At 40.9% G+C, this 19190-nt stretch overlaps 1 protein-coding gene across 1 annotated transcript in view; it reads left to right on the top strand.

Annotated features, from left to right (window-relative positions):
- KIF5B (kinesin family member 5B) overlaps positions 1 to 8663 on the top strand; it is a 46543-nt gene extending 37880 nt beyond the window's left edge. The window contains exons 23-26 of the mRNA XM_082619791.1: positions 109 to 213; positions 1488 to 1704; positions 2250 to 2363; positions 6211 to 8663. Coding sequence (XP_082475917.1) covers positions 109 to 213; positions 1488 to 1704; positions 2250 to 2363; positions 6211 to 6227 — 453 coding nt within the window. The 3' untranslated portion in view covers positions 6228 to 8663. The remainder of the gene's footprint in view (positions 1 to 108; positions 214 to 1487; positions 1705 to 2249; positions 2364 to 6210) is intronic.
- The last annotated feature ends 10527 nt before the right edge of the window (positions 8664 to 19190 follow it).

The raw sequence follows: 19190 nt of genomic DNA, 5'->3' as shown, positions 1-19190 counted from the left end.
TTACTGTGTCTAATTGCATTCTGAGTGGAGTAGCCTCACACTGTCATAAGAGTGGGGAGGTAAGCGTTGCCCTTATTTGGTCTCATAGCACTTGCCTGTCTTCTCTAGAGCGCCGAGGTTGATTCCGACGACACCGGAGGCAGTGCTGCTCAGAAGCAAAAAATCTCCTTTCTCGAGAATAATCTTGAACAGCTCACCAAAGTCCACAAACAGGTAACAAGGAGAATATTTTGTGTTCGCTGCAATAAAATCTGAGGAGTGGCAGGTGTTTGAGTCTTCAGAGTCCTAAGGATTTTCATACCCTGAGCCATTCCATTATTTTATCATGCAATTTACAACAAACAACTAGCAGTTTTTATGGGAGTTAATATTCCTAACAGCCTTTATTTAGCAAGAGGTCAGTGAAAACATGTGTTGTTTTCTTTGTAGGGTTTCAGGTCTGTTAGTTTTCTTAATTTATTCATGGTCATTTTTAAATCTCTGGTAGACAAGTCTTTGAGTTAAAATACGCCCCCCCCTTTTTTTGGTCTTTATACAATTTTTTTTTAAAATATATGTCTATACTCTGTGTACCTTTAAGCCACTTTGTTAATTTATTTATTTATTTATTTTTGGCTGTGTTGGGTCTTAGTTTCTGTGCGAGGGCTTTCTCTAGTTGTGGCGAGCGGGGGCCACTCCTCATCGCGGTGCGCGGGCCTCTCACTATCGCGGCCTCTCTTGTTGCGGAGCACAGGCTCCAGACGCGCAGGCTCAGTAGTTGTGGCTCACGGGCTTAGTTGCTCCGTGGCATGTGGGATCTTCCCAGACCAGGGCTCGAACCCGTGTCCCCTGCATTAGCAGGCAGATTCTCAACCACTGCGCCACCAGGGAAGCCCCAGTCTTTATACATTTAATGCCCCGGAGTCTGAAATACTACAATAATGAGGCAGTTCGTATTTTTTTAAAAATAATGCTTACTGTGGGTTTTTTTACTTATTTTTTATTAAGGCTTGATATGTGATTCAGTTACTTTTTAAGTTTCTTGGCATACTTTATTGTTGTATGTCTTTGTTACTAGAAACGTGATGTTTGCACTAGAGTGAGGTTAAGGGAATTTTAGCCTTTCTTGCTTTCAATGCTTATTAAGGGACTTGCCAAGTTTATGTGTACTTGTGGGTCTTGCTGTATCTAAAAGATACTTGTTTCCACCAGATTAGTATCTTAATGAAGAGACGTAACACTGTGTTGTAGCATATTGTCATAGGGAGAAAGAACAGTCTCCCCAGTCCCCCAGTATTGAATGAAATTATATTTTGGGGAGAAACATATGTGAGGATGATATTTCTGGGTATATGTATTCTTTGTTGCTGTCTAAATTATTTAAATTAGCTAAGTGAGAAAACCTTAATATAAAATGTAGTTTTTCTTTCAAGAGAAATTATGAAATGTTTCTGTTTTTTCAAATCATCGTTAAAGTCAGAATCCTTATTTTTCCTATATACCTTTAGCTGGTACGTGATAACGCAGATCTTCGCTGTGAGCTTCCTAAGCTGGAAAAGCGACTCAGAGCTACAGCTGAGAGAGTGAAAGCTTTAGAGTCGGCGCTGAAAGAGGCCAAAGAAAATGCATCTCGCGATCGCAAACGCTATCAGCAGGAAGTAGATCGTATAAAGGAAGCAGTCAGGTCAAAGAATATGGCCAGAAGAGGGCATTCTGCACAAATTGGTTAGTAGGACACAATAAAACCTTTAAACCTTGCTTTGGTTTGAATGTTTTTATTTACTTGAGAATGTAATCTGATTGATTTGTTATGTGATGTCACGGTGGTTTTTGTCTGTATTTTCTAATTTACCAAAGAGTGGCATTGTTGGGAATGCAGAGCATTGAGGAATAGCCACCTTAATTAACAGGACAAGGAGATAAATCAGAACTAGACAAGCAAGACTGGTCAGGTGTAGGAGCAACTGTGTAGAGCGATGTTATGAAAGCAAGAAGAGACTTGCAAGAAAATGTCATGCACGGTATTTCATGCTTTAATTGCTAGGCATTGATGCAGGAATAAGGTTTTTAAGAGGCTAAGGATTGTATAGGTCCTGGAGAAAAGGATGTAACTGAAAAGAAAAAGAGAGATAGAGGGATTCGCTGAGAAACAAGAAGGCAAAGAAAAACAAGACATTTGGGAATTTGTTGTAAATAAGAAAAGAGACTTTAACAAGTCATTGGGGTCGTGTGTTATTTGTTCTGAAGTCAGTGTTTGTTTTTCATCCCAGCTAAACCTATTCGTCCTGGGCAACATCCAGCAGCTTCTCCGGCTCATCCTAGTGCAGTTCGTGGGGGAGGTGCATCTGTGCAGAACGGCCCGCCGGCTGTGCGAGGCGGAGGAGGTGAGCAGGCGTGGCCTCACGCGGCGCCCTCGGGTCTGTGCTCTCTGTCTGGCTTCGGAGTCGCAGCTGTCCGTGGGGATGTTCAGCCATTGGTGGCTAAGCAGTGTTTTGGATTCTCACAGTAGTGTTATGATTTCTTCGTAATGTATGGGATTATAAAAGTAACTTAGCATGGTTTCGTCTAGTTTTTTCATAGTTCAGATCATACTATATGTATATTCAAATTTGTGCTCTTACTGTTTTTAACGTAATATTGGGTCATTTTTCAAAGCTCTGGGTATTGTCTAATGAATATACCGTGGTTTATAACTATTTTACTGGACATTTAATTATGTCAGTTTTTCCATACTTGAAATTTTCCAAAATTGAAATTTCCGTGTATGAAATCTGAAGTATGAGATATCTTTTTATACCTCCTCACTTTCAGATTATTTCCAGAAGATTCCCATAAGTGGAATTATGAGAAAATGAACATTTTTAAGACTCTTGACACATACTAACACACTGCTCTTCAGAAAGACTGCACCAAATTGTATTTAGCCAAGGACACGGTGCATTTTGTTGCATCTTTGCCAGTATTGAGTATTAATAGTTTTTAAGTTTCTAATTTAATAGGCTAAAATAAGCGTCTCATTGATTTATTAATGAATTTGGATTTTTTCATATATATATTGGCCCATTTATATACATATGTTTTTCATGAATTATTTCTGTGTCCTTTCCCATTTACCTGTTGTGAGCGGTTTTTCTAACTGATTTATAAGTTCTTGTTTGTTTCTTTCTAAATACAAGTAGTATCTGTTCCCTGTAGGGGGATGAAGAATTATCAAAAAGCTAAAATTATCAAGAAGATAAATGTCATCCAGAGACACCACCCAATATATTGTGTATATTCTTCTGGAGCTTTCTTTACATATTATAACTTTTAAATTAGAAAGTTTAAGGTGTCTAATAAACATTCTAATATAACATACTACCAAGATACTACGCTATTCTATATATGTTACTTTGTAGCCAGCTTTTTTTAGCTTGGCAGTATATTCTGAACATTTTCTTACACAGCATGACTGATTATAGCTGCCTAATATTTTATCATATGACAGGAACTCAGATTAAATTCTTGAGCAAATCCCAAGAGTGTAGGTGGTTTGGAAACTAAAAGCAGTAGATAACTCTGAGATAGGGACTGGGTTTGTTTCTAACAGTACTAAAGTCAGTTTATTTTAATTCTGCTTTTTACTTTGTCATTTTTGCATAACATTGGCTCTCAGTTTGAGTGGAAAATTATGCAATATTCTGGAGGAATCACATTTCCATAAATTTAATACAGTTTTTTGTCCACACGGTGGAGGATTGATACAGTGAAAAGAGTACAGATATTGGAGTCCCATCTAAGTTTGCATCCTGATTTTTCTACTTTTATGAGCTTGAGCAAGTTACTTTTTTTTTTTTTTGCGGTACGTGGGCCTCTCACCGCTGTGGCCTCTCCCGTTGCGGAGCACAGGCTCCAGACGCGCAGGCTCAGCGGCCATGGCTCACGGGCCCAGCCGCTCCGCAGCATGTGGGATCTTCCCGGACCGGGGCACGAACCCGTGTCCCCTGCATCGGCAGGTGGACTCTCAACCGCTGCGCCACCAGGGAAGCCCCGAGCAAGTTACTTTTTAACAGTTAATTTGTCTCGTTTTGACTCCTTTTAAAATTCTTTAAAAAATTCTTAAGTGTAAAAGTAAATTACAGATTTATGACCTATTTAATGTATCTCTGAAATAAAACATTTTTCTGCATGCCACAATAACATTATCACACTTGACAAAATATTTTTAACATTATACCAATCCCTATTCAGATTTTTCTAATTATTTGTGGTTCAGTCTTCTACAGCTGGTTTGTCTACACCAGGGAATAATCCAGGACTGATGTTTACATGAGGTTATTCCCCTTAAGTCTCTTGTAATCTAGAGTAACACCCCCCCCTTTTCTAATGACACTGACTTACTAAATAGACTAGGCCAGTTTCCTTGAGCATATGCCTCCTCGGATGTGTTCGGTTGTTTCTGTGTGTAGTTGCCTTGTTCCTCTATTCCCTGTTTATTAGAAGCATTTATTGGATTCTTTTAAACATGTTTACAGACTACACTGTGGTTGATACGTGTTTAATATTGTGTCACATCAGCAGACATTACAGGAGTTTTCCTGCCAATTAAGAGATGGCCTCTGTTTTTCCCCCTTTGGATTAATAACTTGTTGAGTCCCTTTACTAATAAAATGAAAGTCATTCTTGAGAATTACGCAAGTTAAGATGTCATTACCTAGTATAGCACGGGTGCTGAGTAGATGCAAGCTGCCTTTTCTGGAAGTGGAGCTGGGCAAAAGAATTTTCAAAAGATAATTATAAATACAGGTAAAAGTTTATCCGTTTTGGATATTGTCCTCGTTAAAATTCACATGTGAACTTTGAACTCCTATCTCATTTGCAGAGAGGATAATCCATGGCCTTTGTTAAATATAGCTAGGCTTTAGCTTGAAAGCAGAATGCTGATGGCAGTGTAGTGACAGCATTCAAGCACACGAGGGAGATGGCTAACCCAGCTAACCCAGGTTTTCAAGCCTTCAAGTAACTCAGAGTAGAACCACTTACAGGTTTGTTTCATTGCTGGTCCAATGGTTCTTAATTTTTAAAGTCTTGCATCGCTCAGTCTTAACCCATGATTGAGGAGTATATGATCTACATAAGTGATAAATTGTTGGAAAAAATTAGATACTTTGTAGAGATTTTTAAATTATTATTATTTTTTTATTTATTTATTTATTTATTTTTTTGCGGTACGTGGGCTTCTCACTGTTGTGGCCTCTCCCGTTGCGGAGCACAGGCTCCGGACGCGCAGGCTCAGCGGCCATGGCTCACGGGCCCAGCAGCTCCGCGGCATGTGGCATCTTCCCTGACCGGGGCGCGAACCCGTGTCCCCTGCATCGGCAGGCGGACTCTCAACAACTGCGCCACCAGGGAAGCCCTAAATTATTTTTTAATTATTAAGAAAAACATTTCAAAACACTGGGTTTATTTTGGGAAAAGATGGCAATGTATGAATGATACTGATACTTTCAGTACCTAGTTTTACATGGCTGGTTCTAACTGCGTAATGCTTTGGACAGGTGGAGGTTTTCTAATAAACATGGAGGTAAATAAGCAGCTGAACACAAGGATGTCTCTAGGTAACACCTGCTGCTGGGATTGTTTATTTTATTTTATTTTATTGGCCACACCCGCTCGGCTTGCAGCTGCTTAGTTCCCAGACCAGGGATTGAACCCAGGGCACAGCAGTGAAAGCGCCAAGTCCTAACCACTGGACCACCAAGGAAGTCCCTGGGATTGTTTATTTCACTGTCACTTTCCCCACCACATGTACCTCTTGCTTATCCCTACCCCACCCCTTTTTGTTTCTTACAGCTGCCATGTATATAACATTGCTAGTTAGTTAGTGGTCCTTGGCTTAATGTCACTGCCACTGTCTACTGGCTGCCATTTTATTAATCATCTTTTTCTTTTTTAAAAAAATCTAACTTACACATCTGCTCACTCATAGCTCTTGCGGGGACTAAAAACATGCAGGGTGACCTCCTTTCAATATTGTACTGTCCCTAAATGGCTCTGCTTAGGAGGCATTAAAAAAGGAAAAATTCAGTCATTTAATGTTGCCATCTTTTCAGTTTTGGGGAGAGTGGTCGAAGATGTTGGCTAAATGTTTTTAAACTCATTGGTATATTTTATTTAATTCTTTTCATGATTATCTCAAACAAGTTTTGTATAAATAAAAATATTTTTCTCTGTGCTTTCTTCCATCTTCAGGTGTTAAAAGTAATTGAAGTATGAAGAGGACATGATATCAATGACTATAGCCTGTATCCCTTGGGAACTTTAGAATTATAACCTTTTTTTAGTGTATAAATTGTACCTGGCCTGTACAGCTGTTTCCTGCCCTCTCTTCTCGTAAACTCTGCTGCTTCCCAACACAACTAGAGTGCAATTTTGGTGTCTTAGAAGGGAAAAACGACAGTTTACAACTGTGGCCCTATTTATTACACAGTTTGTCTTTCATGTCTTAAATTTAGTCTTCACTGTGCCAACCTAACTGTGTCATACAGGACTGTGCTTTTTGTACTTGTTGTTTTGTGTTTATTTTTTAATCTCAGTTTAAGTTACCTAGCTGCTACTGCTTGTTGTTTTTCTTTTCTTATTAAAACAATATTTTAGGGGAAATGGAACCTTTAGATTAAATGTCTTAAATTTTACCACTTATAACACTACATGCCCACAAATTATATCAGGTCAGTACTGTACATTAAAATCCCTTGAAATGACTTCGGAGTTAAAATTATCTTTATCATCTCTGAAGTTTGCTTCTGAAAACTACTCTTTGAGCACTGAAACCTTTAAAACTGCCTAACTAGACATTTGAGACTGAGCAAGGCTACTTAATTATCTCATGAAATGACTGTTGTTGAATTATCTTGAATAGAAATACTTTACAGTATCAAAAGCAAATCTTTTGCTTTTGTTTAAGAAGGAGAGTTTGGAAAAGGAATTTATTTCTGTTCTTCCCGGTGCTTTAATCCACATAGATTGATGGAATGAAAACACCCCGCTTTGTTTTGGTGAGCCCACTAATTAATATAAGAATTGGACAGATAATGATTTGTCATCTTACTATAGTGAAGTGAACTAAGATATTATAGGATTAAACATAATTTTATATTGTTAGCACCATATTGGTTGATCTAAATTTATAGCCTATGGAAATTGAGAAAAAATGTGGAAGGACAAGACAAATATATGGTAAATTTATAAATATATAGGTTAAATTTTGGTCTGAAATCCCTGAGGTTTTTTACCTGGTACACTAAGGCATACACTATAATTTATTTCTTGTTTAGTCTAGAAGTAGTAAATTATTTGCAAGTCACTAACAATCTTCAAATAAATTATTTTGTTGGCGGTAGCTGGTAATTTTGTTGTTAAGTGTACCTGTTCTTCTTCTTCAGATGATTGAACTAAGTCAGCAGTTTGTTTTAGAAGCTATAAAAGTAACAGGGAAAGAGATTTCAATATTTGCTTCATCAGTTGGGTGTGGGTAACTGCAACTGTGTTAGCAGAAATTTGCAGAGAATGGGGATTTAAGGTTACTCAGAAGAGAAAGTTGGAAAGTTCTGTGTTAGGATCTGGGTGGCAGAATTAACTTTTCGAAAAAGTTTTATATACAGATATTTGTATTAAATTTGGAGCCGTAGTCAGAAGACTCAGATCATAATTGGCGTATTTTTCTATTTCCTTAACTGTTGCAATTTCCACTTTTATAATAGTTTTGATTTAAAAGATAAATTTATTTTTTTAACAGTCAAAAATCCTTGCTGTTACGATCTGCAACCTTAAAAGTGATTGTATTGTTTTTAGGAATGATCAAAAGAAACACTCCAAAAATTGAGATGAAACCTTGTAGAGCAGCAAGATTGAAGCAGTGCAGTTCACTAAAAAAAAGTGCTACCGCCTATTTGTGATGATAGTTTTCTAAATGGAGAAATGTTTGGCTGCATTCACATAGACATTTGTATTTTGTTTTCAAACGAAAGCTTGCTTTTTGGGCAATATTCTTAAATGAAGCAGAATTTTTTTTCTCTCTTTTGTCTGAATACGGTAGTTTCATTCTTATAAGATACATCATGGTATTGGTACTGTGTAACAATGAATTGTAACTAGCATGTGGTTCAGAGTATACAATGCTAGGGTTTTTAAAATATCTTAATGGTTCTTTTCTATTTATAATTTCAAACTTTCACAAAATGTACAGAGAATTTCCTAAATTTGTTTTCACTGAACTGCTTTTGCTATGGTAGGTCATTAAACACAGCATTTACTCTTATAAATGAAAATTTCTGATCATCTGGAACATTGACACTTATTTCAATTTGCAGTGTCTTTTTTTTTTTTGACTAACTATATTAATGTTCTTCTGAGTGGTATTGATAAATGGTTCAGAAGAGAAACTCAGTGAAGTAAAAGTAATATTTATTCATGGTGATCAATTAAATTATTTGCCTAATTTAAGAAAACTGTGCATAACTCTCAATTTGACAGGAGGTGATAGAGTCTGAGTCCACCTGTGGAATATGTTGGTTTCTTTTCAGTGCTTGAAGATACATTCAAAGATAATTGGTTTGGGAAGGCACCATATAATTTTAGTTAACCTGCATGCTGTAAATGTCTTCTGTGTTTAAATAAAGAAGAAAAAATTTTTTGAAATGTAATGACTTTCTTAAAACTCAATTCAGTGACGTATTAGGTTGATTTTACATGACCAAGTGGCCTTCTTTCTTGACAGAACAGTGACTAATATGTCATTATATTCATGTGTATTTTGTCTCCTAATGTATTGCATATGCTTTGGACATCAAGTATTAAATATGTAGGCTGAAGAATTAAGAGCTAGAGATGAACCATCAGTCTCCCTTATGTTATTTTACATTAGTGTAGCCTGATACGTGATGAGGACACTTCGCTGTGTTATTCTTCCCCCAAAACTATTAACCCCAGTCTGATCATGAGAAAAACATCACACTAACCAAATAGAGGGACATTCTACCAAATGCCTGACCAGTGCTCTCCCAAAGTGTAAAGGTTGTGGAAAACCAGGAAGATAAGTCTGAGGAGACTTGGGAGACTTGACAGCCGGACGCAGTGATGCAGGGCGGTGTCCTGGGTTGGACCCTGGAGCAGTAGAAGGACATCAGGGAAAACTGGTGACATCTGTTGGCAGTAGTGTGCTGGTTAATTTCCTAGTTCTGACAGAGGTGCAGTGGGGATGTGAGATGGTGCATTAGGAGGAAGAGTATGAGGGCGACTCCCTGCATTGCCTTTGCTACTTTTCTGTAAGTTAAAATTATTCTGAAATGGGCTTCCCTGCTGGCGCAGTGGTTGAGAGTCTGTCTGCCGATGCAGGGGACATGGGTTTGTGCCCTGGTTGGGGAGGATCCCACGTGCCGCGGAGCGGCTGGACCCGTGAGCCATGGCCATTGAGCCTGCGCGTCTGGAGCTTGTGCTCCGCAGTGGGAGAGGCCGCAGCGATGAGAGGCCTGCATACCGCAAAAAAAAAAAAAAAATCTGAAATAAAAGGTTTATTTACTAATTTATTAGGCATCAAGCCACAAAGAACAACAGAGGAGACCGTAAGCAGGAAAGCAAAACTCAGCAGACACCTGACTCAACCAGCAGTGGGGACGCCAGGGAGCACTTCGGCATCCCCCCCAGAGCACCCCTAAATGGTCATGAATATGACCTCCGTACCTCTGGAAGTAGGAGTGGAAGTAGGCCGAAATAGGACTAGTCGGAAGTCTGTCTAGACCTTTCCGTTTGACCCGCACATCCCTTCAACGCACAGCTTGCCAACTGCCTCTCTAACGTCCCAGGGTGAGCCTGTTTATTCTCTAGAAAGGGTAAAATAGAGGGTCTCCAGATGCAAATGCTGGCAGCATTTGAGGGTGGGGTGATGTGCTGAAAACAAGGAGTGTGCCAGTTAGCAATGTCTTCCCTCATTGCCAAAGCTACCCTTCGTCGCTGAACAACCCCTAATTCAACAATTAGGGGTTGAATTGTATACTCTCAAACTTCCTATGTTAAAGTCTCAGTCCTCAAGAATGTGACCTTCCGGGCTTCCCTGGTGGCGCAGTGGTTGGGAGTCCGTCTGCCGATGCAGGGGACACGGGTTCGTGCCCCGGTCTGGGAAGATCCCACATGCCGTGGAGCAGCTGGGCCCATGAGCCATGGCCGCTGAGCCTGCGCGTCTGGAGCCTGTGCTCCGCAACGGGAGAGGCCACAACAGTGAGAGGCCCGTGTACCGCAAAAAAAAAAAAAAAAAAAAGTGACCTTCCTTGGAGGTAGGGTCTTTTCAGGCGTAATCTAGTTATAGGTCATCAGGGTGGCTCTTGCCAATGTGACTTGTGACATTATAAAAGAAATTTGACAGGTGCATGGAGGGAGACACAGGGAGAAGATGGCCATCTACAAGCCATGGAGAGACTGAAACAGTCCTCCCTTCATAGCCCTCTGACGGAGCCAACCCTGCCAACACCCTGGTTTGGGGCTTGTAGCCTCCAGAACTGTGAGACCATCCATTTCTATTGCCTCGCCTAGTCTGTGGTGCTTGCTTTTATCAGCCCGAGCAGACTAATGTGATTGCCGATGCTGGCAGTGAGCTGGGCCCTCTGAGCATATTCCTCCTTTTTTCCCTTCGGTTTGCCTCTTGTTAATACCGTCCAGTTGTCAGTGTTGTGAAGGGGTCCAGTGGAGGACACCAGGCGTACATGGTCCCTTAGTGAGCAAAGAGCCCGGGCCACATGGCCATCTCTCCAGCAGCAGGTGGCCTCCCTCTGGGAGCCTGCACTTCAGCCTCAGAAGTTTCCTGCCCACCTGATCTGTGGTGGCTGGTGGGGGACGGGCAGCCTTGGCCCACTAGGATCCAGTGAGGTGTTTCCTATCCCCTAGTCCCAGCCAGGGTCTCGACCTGGCCTGCCTGCACCCCAGAGGGATGCTTCCCGCTCACCTAGTGATTGGACCAGCTCTAGCCTGGGAAACCTAGCAAGCTTCACCATCCATTGGGCTGCAGCCATGCCTTTGCAATGAGATCTGAACCCCAGACATGGGGAAGGAGCCCCTTCCAAGTCTGTTCCTTCCCTGGGTACTCTCCCTTAGCCCTGGACTATTCTTGAAAGTTCTCTGTACCCATTTATAGTTAATCCCCTTGGACCTGGCCTGACACTGAGGGTAATATGAACGTTTGTAATCAGAATACTTAGAACCCCAGCCTTTTTCCATTGCTTGGTTACCTGAATGCTGGCAACCAGGCTTATGCTTTCCAGCCAGGAGATGAGAAGACTTCGGTGAAAAGTTTGACAGCTGATACAAGGAGTACCCAAAGAAGCAGAAATGCCACAGTCAACAGTCCTACTCCTGTGAACCAATTGCTTCCAGTCAGCTTCATCGTGTCCCCACCTTAAATACGTACAGACAGCCAAGGATCACGACACATGTGAAGAAAGCCTTTATGATGACAGGATCAAAACAGAAAAAAATAATATGGAAGAAAGTGGAACTATGAAAGGGGAAGAAAGCATTTTTTAAAACTAATACTAAATTTAATACCTTACACTTCCACCTTGAAAAGCATGGATATTAAAGTGCTAATATAATTACCTTCCCTAGTATATCTTTTTTACTTTTTGTTATGTATAAAAAACAACTAAAAACATGCCCAGTTTGTAAGGAAATGACAAATTTCAGAAAATTCAGAATCTGAATACACTCTATACATAGCTTCTAGATAAAGACACAAACTTGCCAGATACTCAGAGGCCCCCTGGTCCCATTCTGGTGACCCCCCTTAAGGTTTAGTATTGTTCTGGTATCTAACAAAAAGATCATTTACCTGTATTTTGTATTTTATATAAATGTTATGACAGTATAACCACTTTTGGATTGGGCTTTTTTATTTCTTATGTTGTTTGTGAATATACCTATATGGTTGCCTGTTGTGATCATGCATTGCCACTGTTGCATAGGATTCCATAGTGTAAACATTTAACAATTCCAATGTGTATTACAATATGAGTGATTTTCAGTTTGTGTCTATTGAGAATAGCACTGGTATATAAATTCTAGAACTTGAGGGGAAAAAAAAAAACCAAATAGTAAAAGCCTCAAGATTTTGACATAGTGAAAAAAGAGTTTGTCTCCACTAAACAAAACAAAAAACCAAGGGGTCATAAGAAAGAAATACTGAGAAAACAAAAAAGGTCTTGAAAATAGAAACAATAGGAAGGTTAGAAGATGAAGCTGAGAAAGTTGCCAACAAAGTCATACACACAAAAAAGTCAGAGGGCTTCCCTGGTGGTGCAGTGGTTAATAATCCGCCTGCCAAGGCAGGGGATACGGGTTTGAGCCCTGGTCCAGGAAGATCCCACATGCTGCAGAGCAGCTAAGCCCATGCACCACAACTACTGAGCCTGTGCTCTAGAGCCCACAAGCCACAACTACTGAGCCTGCACTCTAGAGCCCGTGAGCCACAACTACTGAGCCCACGGGCCACAACTACTGAAGCCCGTGCACCGAGAGCCTGTGCTCCACAACAAGAGAAGCCACCACAATGAGAAGCCCACGCATCGCAATGAAGAGTAGTCCCCACTTGTCACAACTTGGAGAAAGACCAAATGCAGCCAAAAATAATTTTTAAAAAAATAAATGGTCATTTTTTTTAAAAAGTTGGAAAATAGGAAAGAAATTAGAAGACCACAACACAAGGCTTCAGATCTGAATAAGTTAAATAAGAAAATGTAACTGAAGGCCATCTGTTGCCAATTCCCAGAACAGTGGATAAAAATAGAACCACACTAAGGCACAGTACAAAGAAAACCCTAAAAAAAAAAAAAAAGAAAAAAACAGATTTCGTATAAAGGTGTGAGAACCTGAATGTATCAAACAACACTGGAAATTAGAAGAAAATGGATTAATACCTTCAAAATTCTGAGGGAAAGTGATCTCAAACCTCAATTGGTATAAAGGTAGGTAAAATAAGATTTTCAAACACAAGTTCTCAAAAAATTTACTTATGTATCATTTATTGGGAAGCTATTGCTCAACCAAGTGAGAAACTAAGAAAGAGGAAGATGTGGGACATACAAAAGAAGAGACCAACAAAAGAAGGGAAGCACCAAGGTAACAGCATCCAAAGCAGCCTGTCCGATGGGAGTCTGTCAGTCAGAAGACGGCCAGAGAGGTGTTTCCAAAACAAATCAAGACGGATTGATGTGTTTGAGGATTTTGAGAAAAAAATTTATATAACTGAAGATGAGTTTAGGGTTGACTAAATGATTGGTACATAAAACACTAAGGGAAAAAAGAATTACTGAGGGACTTCCCTGGTGGTGCAATGGTTAAGAATCCACCTGCCAGTGCAGGGGACATGGGTTCGAGCCCTGGTCCGGGAATATCCCACATGCCGCGGAGCAACTAAGCCCATGTGCCACAACTACTGAGCCCACGTGCCACAAATACTAAAGCCCGCGCACCTAGAGCCCGTGCTCTGCAACGAGAAGCCACTGCAATGAGAAGCCCGCGCACTGCAACAGAGCAGTCCCCACTCGCCGCAACTAGAGAAAGCCTGTGCGCAGCAATGAAGACCCAACGCAGCCATAAATAAATTAATTAATTGATTTTTTTTTTAAAAAAGAATTACTTATTCAAAAAAGAATCCGGGGGTGGTGGTGCTGGGATGAACTGGGAGATTGGGATTGACATATATACACTAATACGTATAAAACAGATAACTAATAACCTGCTGTATAAAAAAATAAATAAAATTTAAATGATAAAACAAAAATAAAAGACTCCTAAATATAACCCAAAAAAGTAGACTCACAGATATAGAGAACACAAACTAGTGGTTACCATTGTGGGGGTGGGAGGCACAAACCATTGGGTGTGAGATAGATTCAAGGATATGTTGTACAACATGGGGAATATAGCCAATATTTTGTAATAACTGTAAATGAGAAGTAACATTTAAAAATTGTATTAAATTTTTTTTAAATAAGTGCCCCCCAAAAAAAGAATCCTAAGATAAGCAAGAGAGGAAAAGTCACCATAGTATATTACATGACTCAGCTGTGATTGGCACATTTCATCGTGGTAGTAATGGAAACATGGATTAGTAACTAAACTTACAACATGACCTTATTGAGAGGAAGAAGGGTTGTGACTATGTGTTGATGGTGGTGAAAGAGGGTTCAATCCTCATCTTCCACAGGATAAGACAACTGGCACCACTTAACCATGACTAATCAATAAGTAGCAGAGATTTGGAGATGAAACAAAATGAAAGTGGCTGCTTCTGGAGAGTGGGAAAGAGGTGAAGTGGGGCAGGGGACCGCTGTTTTGTTTGGGGTGGAAGGAACCACTGTTTTTGAAACAAGTTTTCTAGAGCGTGTTTGACTTTTCAGGGCTCAGTTTGTATCCTGTTGTAGGGTGGCTCTCCTCCGAGGATGGCTTCAGAAGCATGTCCCAGGTTCTTGACCCAACCTAGAATTCAACTTGCCCATTTGTAGAAAAACACTTGAAAACCTCGAGGTGACTCTTAGGCCTCGTGTTCTGTAATTCTGAGATGCCAAGTAATCTGGTCTAGAGTTATATAACATCTGGTGCTCTCTTCAGCAGTACACATGCTAAAAATTAGAACAAAACAACAAAGATCAAGTAACATGGCCCCTGCACAAGGATAACACACAAAGTCGTGGAGCTGTTGCCTACTTTTAATTAAATGTCCTCTGAGTTCAAAAATATGTATATGTAGATCACATCTGAAAGGTTTGTTTATTTTAAATTAAGTCTTCAGGGACTTCCGTGGTAGTGCAGTGGTTAAGACTCTGCGCCCCCAAGGCAGGGGGCCCGGGTTTGGTCCCTGGTTGGGGAACTAGGTCCCACATGCATGCCACAACTAAGAGTTTGCATTGCTGCAAAAGAAAGAAAGAAATTAAGCCTTCATTATCACTGACTTTATGTGGAAATAAATCCACAGGTCTCTCAAACTGAAGTAAGCAGTTCTTGAAAGTACTTTTTTTTTTTTTTTTTTTGGCCGTACAGTGCTGCTTGCGGGATCTCAGTTCCCTGACCAGGGATTGAACCCGGGCCTCAGCAGTGAAAGTGCCAAGTCCTAACCACTGGACCGCCAGGGAGTTCCCAGAAAGTACTTCTTTCTTCATTAAATGAATGCTTCCAAATTTTGAAGATTTAGAACAGAAGTGGATTTTTTTAATTGTGGTAAAATACACATAAAATAAAATTTACCATCTTAAACTTTTTTAAGTGTACAGTTCAGTAGTGTTGGAAGAAAAGTGTTTGCTTTGGGGGTTTGTGTGTGTGTGTGTGTGTGTGTGTACACAGAAATTAGCTCAGGACTGGAAGTATTTGTGTCATGATCTACACCAAAATATTTATTTAATGTTCTTCATATAAGCTTGATGGAATGATGTTATTAACATTATAAACTTCCAGATGTTTCCACTGTAGGTAAAATCAGAACTGAGGACAACTATTTAAAATATTCAAGAAATTAACTTATTTTTTTCACCCACTTAACAGTCAAGAGCCACTGGAAATGAAAAATCAAAATACTGTAAGTAAATCTGAGAAATCCCAAATAAGTGCCCATTGTTTCTTGAGAGACAGACATCACTAGTATGAGCTCCAGGAAACACCCACGTTACCATCTTAGATATATTCTTTTCTTGCCGAATAAAAAGTTAGGCACACAGCTTTTCTATATAATAACTGGAATTGTGCACAGCCGCCCTGCATACTGCTCTGAAAATGAACTTTTGTTTTATGCAAATGTAGGCGAATTAGAATGAACAAAAGGCACACATTTTAAGGCTGAGAACATTCAACTGAAAATGCAAAACGGATTTTTCTTCTGATAGAAAACCAGCTGGAAAAATTTTGCAGCAGGCCGGTTGGGGGCAGACCTGAGGCCTCTCAGCAGTCCCCTCCTTGCAAGGTGGCTGCCCACTGGCAAGGACTTTCTAAATGCCCCTGTCAGGGGTCCCGAGGTGGCCCCTCTGCAGGAATAAACAGGAAGAGGCGGGGCCCTCTCTCTGGTGCCCCTGGCCCTGTGTGGGGGTGATGAGGGCCAGCTCCTCCCCATACCCACCGCTGGAACTACCTGCTTACCCCAAGGTCCGAGCCGCCCGCTGGACAGCGGGGCTCACAGAGGTCTGACGGGGCTGGGACACTGCTGCAGACCCCTTCTTTTTTTTTAATTTATGTAATTGAAGTATAGCTGATTTACAGTGTTGTGTTAATTTCTGCTGTACAGCAAAGTGACCCCATTATACATATATATATATATTCTTTTTCATATTCTTTTCCATTATGGTTTATTACAGGATATTGAATATAGTTCTCTGTGCTATACAGTAGGACCTTGTTGTTTATCCATCCTATGTATACTAGTTTGCATCTACTAACCCCAAACTCCCACTCCATCCCTCCCCCACCCCCCTCCCCCTTGGAAACCTCAAGTCTGTTCTCTGTGTCTGTGAGTCTGTTTCCATTTCATAGATAGGTTCATTTGTGTCATATTTTAGATTCCACATGTAGGTGATATCATATGACATTTGTCTTTGTCTGACTTACTTCACTCAGTATGGTCATGTCTAGGTCCATCCATGTTGCTGCTGCAGACCCTTTAAGAGGACTTCCACAGGAGAGGAAGGAGGGCTGGAGACCCCTGCTTCAGAAGCCTGAGGAAAGGATGCCTGGTTATTCAGGAATGTTGAGGTCCTGGTTCCTGAGCCTGGACACAGAGGCAACCCTCAGAGAGCCTTGCTACTCTGCCCGCCACACACACTCCAGGGTCTGTTTTCACTCTGATGTCTAACAGTCGCTCCATTGAGAACTCTGCGGCTGGCAGCTCCACTGCCGTGTCTTTACGGCTGCAGCCTTGGGCCCAGCCCAGAACGAGGGCACCTCTGCCCTGTCCAGTTCCCACTTTCCTCGCCACTCTTCCCTCTGTCCCTTTCCCCCAGGAACTCCTTCATCCATCCTTTGGGTTTGGATGTTCCCATCGCTCTTCTGGCAGAACATGCCTTCTGACACGTACCCTCATGACTTTAAATATTATCTATATGCTGATAAAATTGGATTCCTAAAATTGGAATTCTACTGCACTATTGTACTATTTATAACCAACTGTTTTTCACCTAACAATGCACCGTGATCATTTTCCATGCCATTAACTGTTCATCTACAACGTGATTTTCAATGTTGGGGTGGTCTTTCTTCTCTATATTTATTTTAAGTCACTTAGGCAATTTCTCTTTTACTTTTCACCATTGTAAATGATGCTGGGCTGAACATATATTCCTTGTTTTTTCCCTCTTTGGCTTATGTGTACTGAAACCCGTCATGTACCAGGCACTGTTAAGTTTTTCGTGGACATTTTCTCATTTACTGCTCACAGCATCCCTGTGTGGTAAATCCTATCATTATCACCATTTTACCATGAGGAACACGCTGCCTGGAGGCTTGCCTAAGGTCACTTTCCTAAAGTCGCACGGCCGCTGACAGTCACCAGGTAGCCTGCGGGTCACACAGACGGCAGATGTAGATAGAACCTGTCAACCCCAGCTTGTCTGCTTCCAGGCTCAGGCTTGAACCTCCTACCTTCCTTTATATGTAGAAATAGTTGGGAAATCCACGAGTATTTCCTTAGGGTGCTAAATCCGGAGATGTGGAACTGAGGGAGGGAAGGCTTTCGACACGTACTGTCGTCTGCTGTCCTGAAAGTTACATCAACTCATACTTCTCCTTTCCCACACCACTGGCCAGACCTGGTAGGCATCGTGTTTAGCAGAGAACCTTTGCCAATCTAGCTGGTGCAAAAAAAAGGTATCTTGATTTTTATTTTTTTTAATTGACGTATAGTTGATGTATAACATTATATAAGTGTACAATGTAGTAATTCACAATTTTAAAAGTTATAATCCATTTCTAGTTATTAAAAAATAGTTACTATATTCCCTGTGCTGTATGGTATATCCCTGTAGCTGATTTTATACATAGCAGTTAAATCCCCTACCCTTATACTTCCCCTCTCTCCTCCCCTCTCTCCACTGGTAACCACTAGTTTGTTCTCTATATCTGTGCATCTTCTTTTTTGTTATATTTGCTAATTTGTCGTATTTTTTTAGATTCCACATATAAGTGATATCATACAGTATTGGTCTTTCTCTGTCTGACTTATTGCACTTAGCATAACACCCTCCAAGTCCATCCATGTTACTGCAAATGGCAAATTTCATTCTTTTTTATGGCTGAGTAATATTCCATTGTATATATGTACCACATCTTCTTTATCCATTCATCTGTCAATGGACTTTTAGGTTGTTTCCATGTCTTGGGAATCGTAAATAATGCTGCTCTGAATATTGGGGTGCATGTATCTCTTTGAAATAGAGTTTTTGGTTTTTTTCAGGTAAATACCCAGGAGTGGAATTGCTGGGTCATATGGTAGCTCTCTTTTTTGAGAAACCTCCATACTGTTTTCCATAGTGGCCGCACCAATTTACATTCTCGTCAACAGTGCAGGTAGGGTTCGTATTTTGGTTTTTAAATTGTGCATGTTTTGTATTATATCATAATGCCAGCTACATTTTATGGTTGTTTACTATGTGTCCGTAGAATGTGAGCCCAGAGAGGGTAAAGACTGGCATCTCTTTTGTTCACTGCTGTATCCCCAGCACCTAGCAGAGTTCCTGGTACCCAGCAGTCACTCAATAAAAATTTGCTGAATAAATGAACAAATAAGCGAACGTGTGAGGCACCAAGGGCAGCCCTCCACCTGGGTTATCTCATCCGGTCCTGACAACTCTCTCTGTTTACCTGGTGTGAATACCACGCTCACAGGCGTCTCTGACCAGGGCGGGCCCCAAGAGCCTTGCTCTGAACCTCAGGTTCGGCTGCCATAAGCAGGACTGCCCACATCCGTTGGCTTTCCCCAGGGTCCTCCAGCTGGGTTCCTGGTGTAACACATAGGCTACTTTTAAAGTCACATCACCCCAAACATATCCCCCAATTCGGTGAAAATATGCCCATCCACTTTCCCGTGACAATTTTTTTTTACAAGCCTTTTGATTTAAAAAAAAAATTAGGGCTTCCCTCGCGGCACAGTGGTTGAGAGTCTGCCTGCCGATGCAGGGGACACTGGTTCGTGCCCCAGTCCGGGAGGA

The sequence above is a fragment of the Mesoplodon mirus genome, assembly GCF_964341445.2.
Source record: "Mesoplodon mirus genome assembly, chromosome: 4".
In the NCBI taxonomy this organism is placed as follows: domain Eukaryota; kingdom Metazoa; phylum Chordata; class Mammalia; order Artiodactyla; family Ziphiidae; genus Mesoplodon; species Mesoplodon mirus.
Note: the sequence above shows the minus strand (reverse complement) of the source record. Positions and strands in the feature narration are given on the sequence as shown.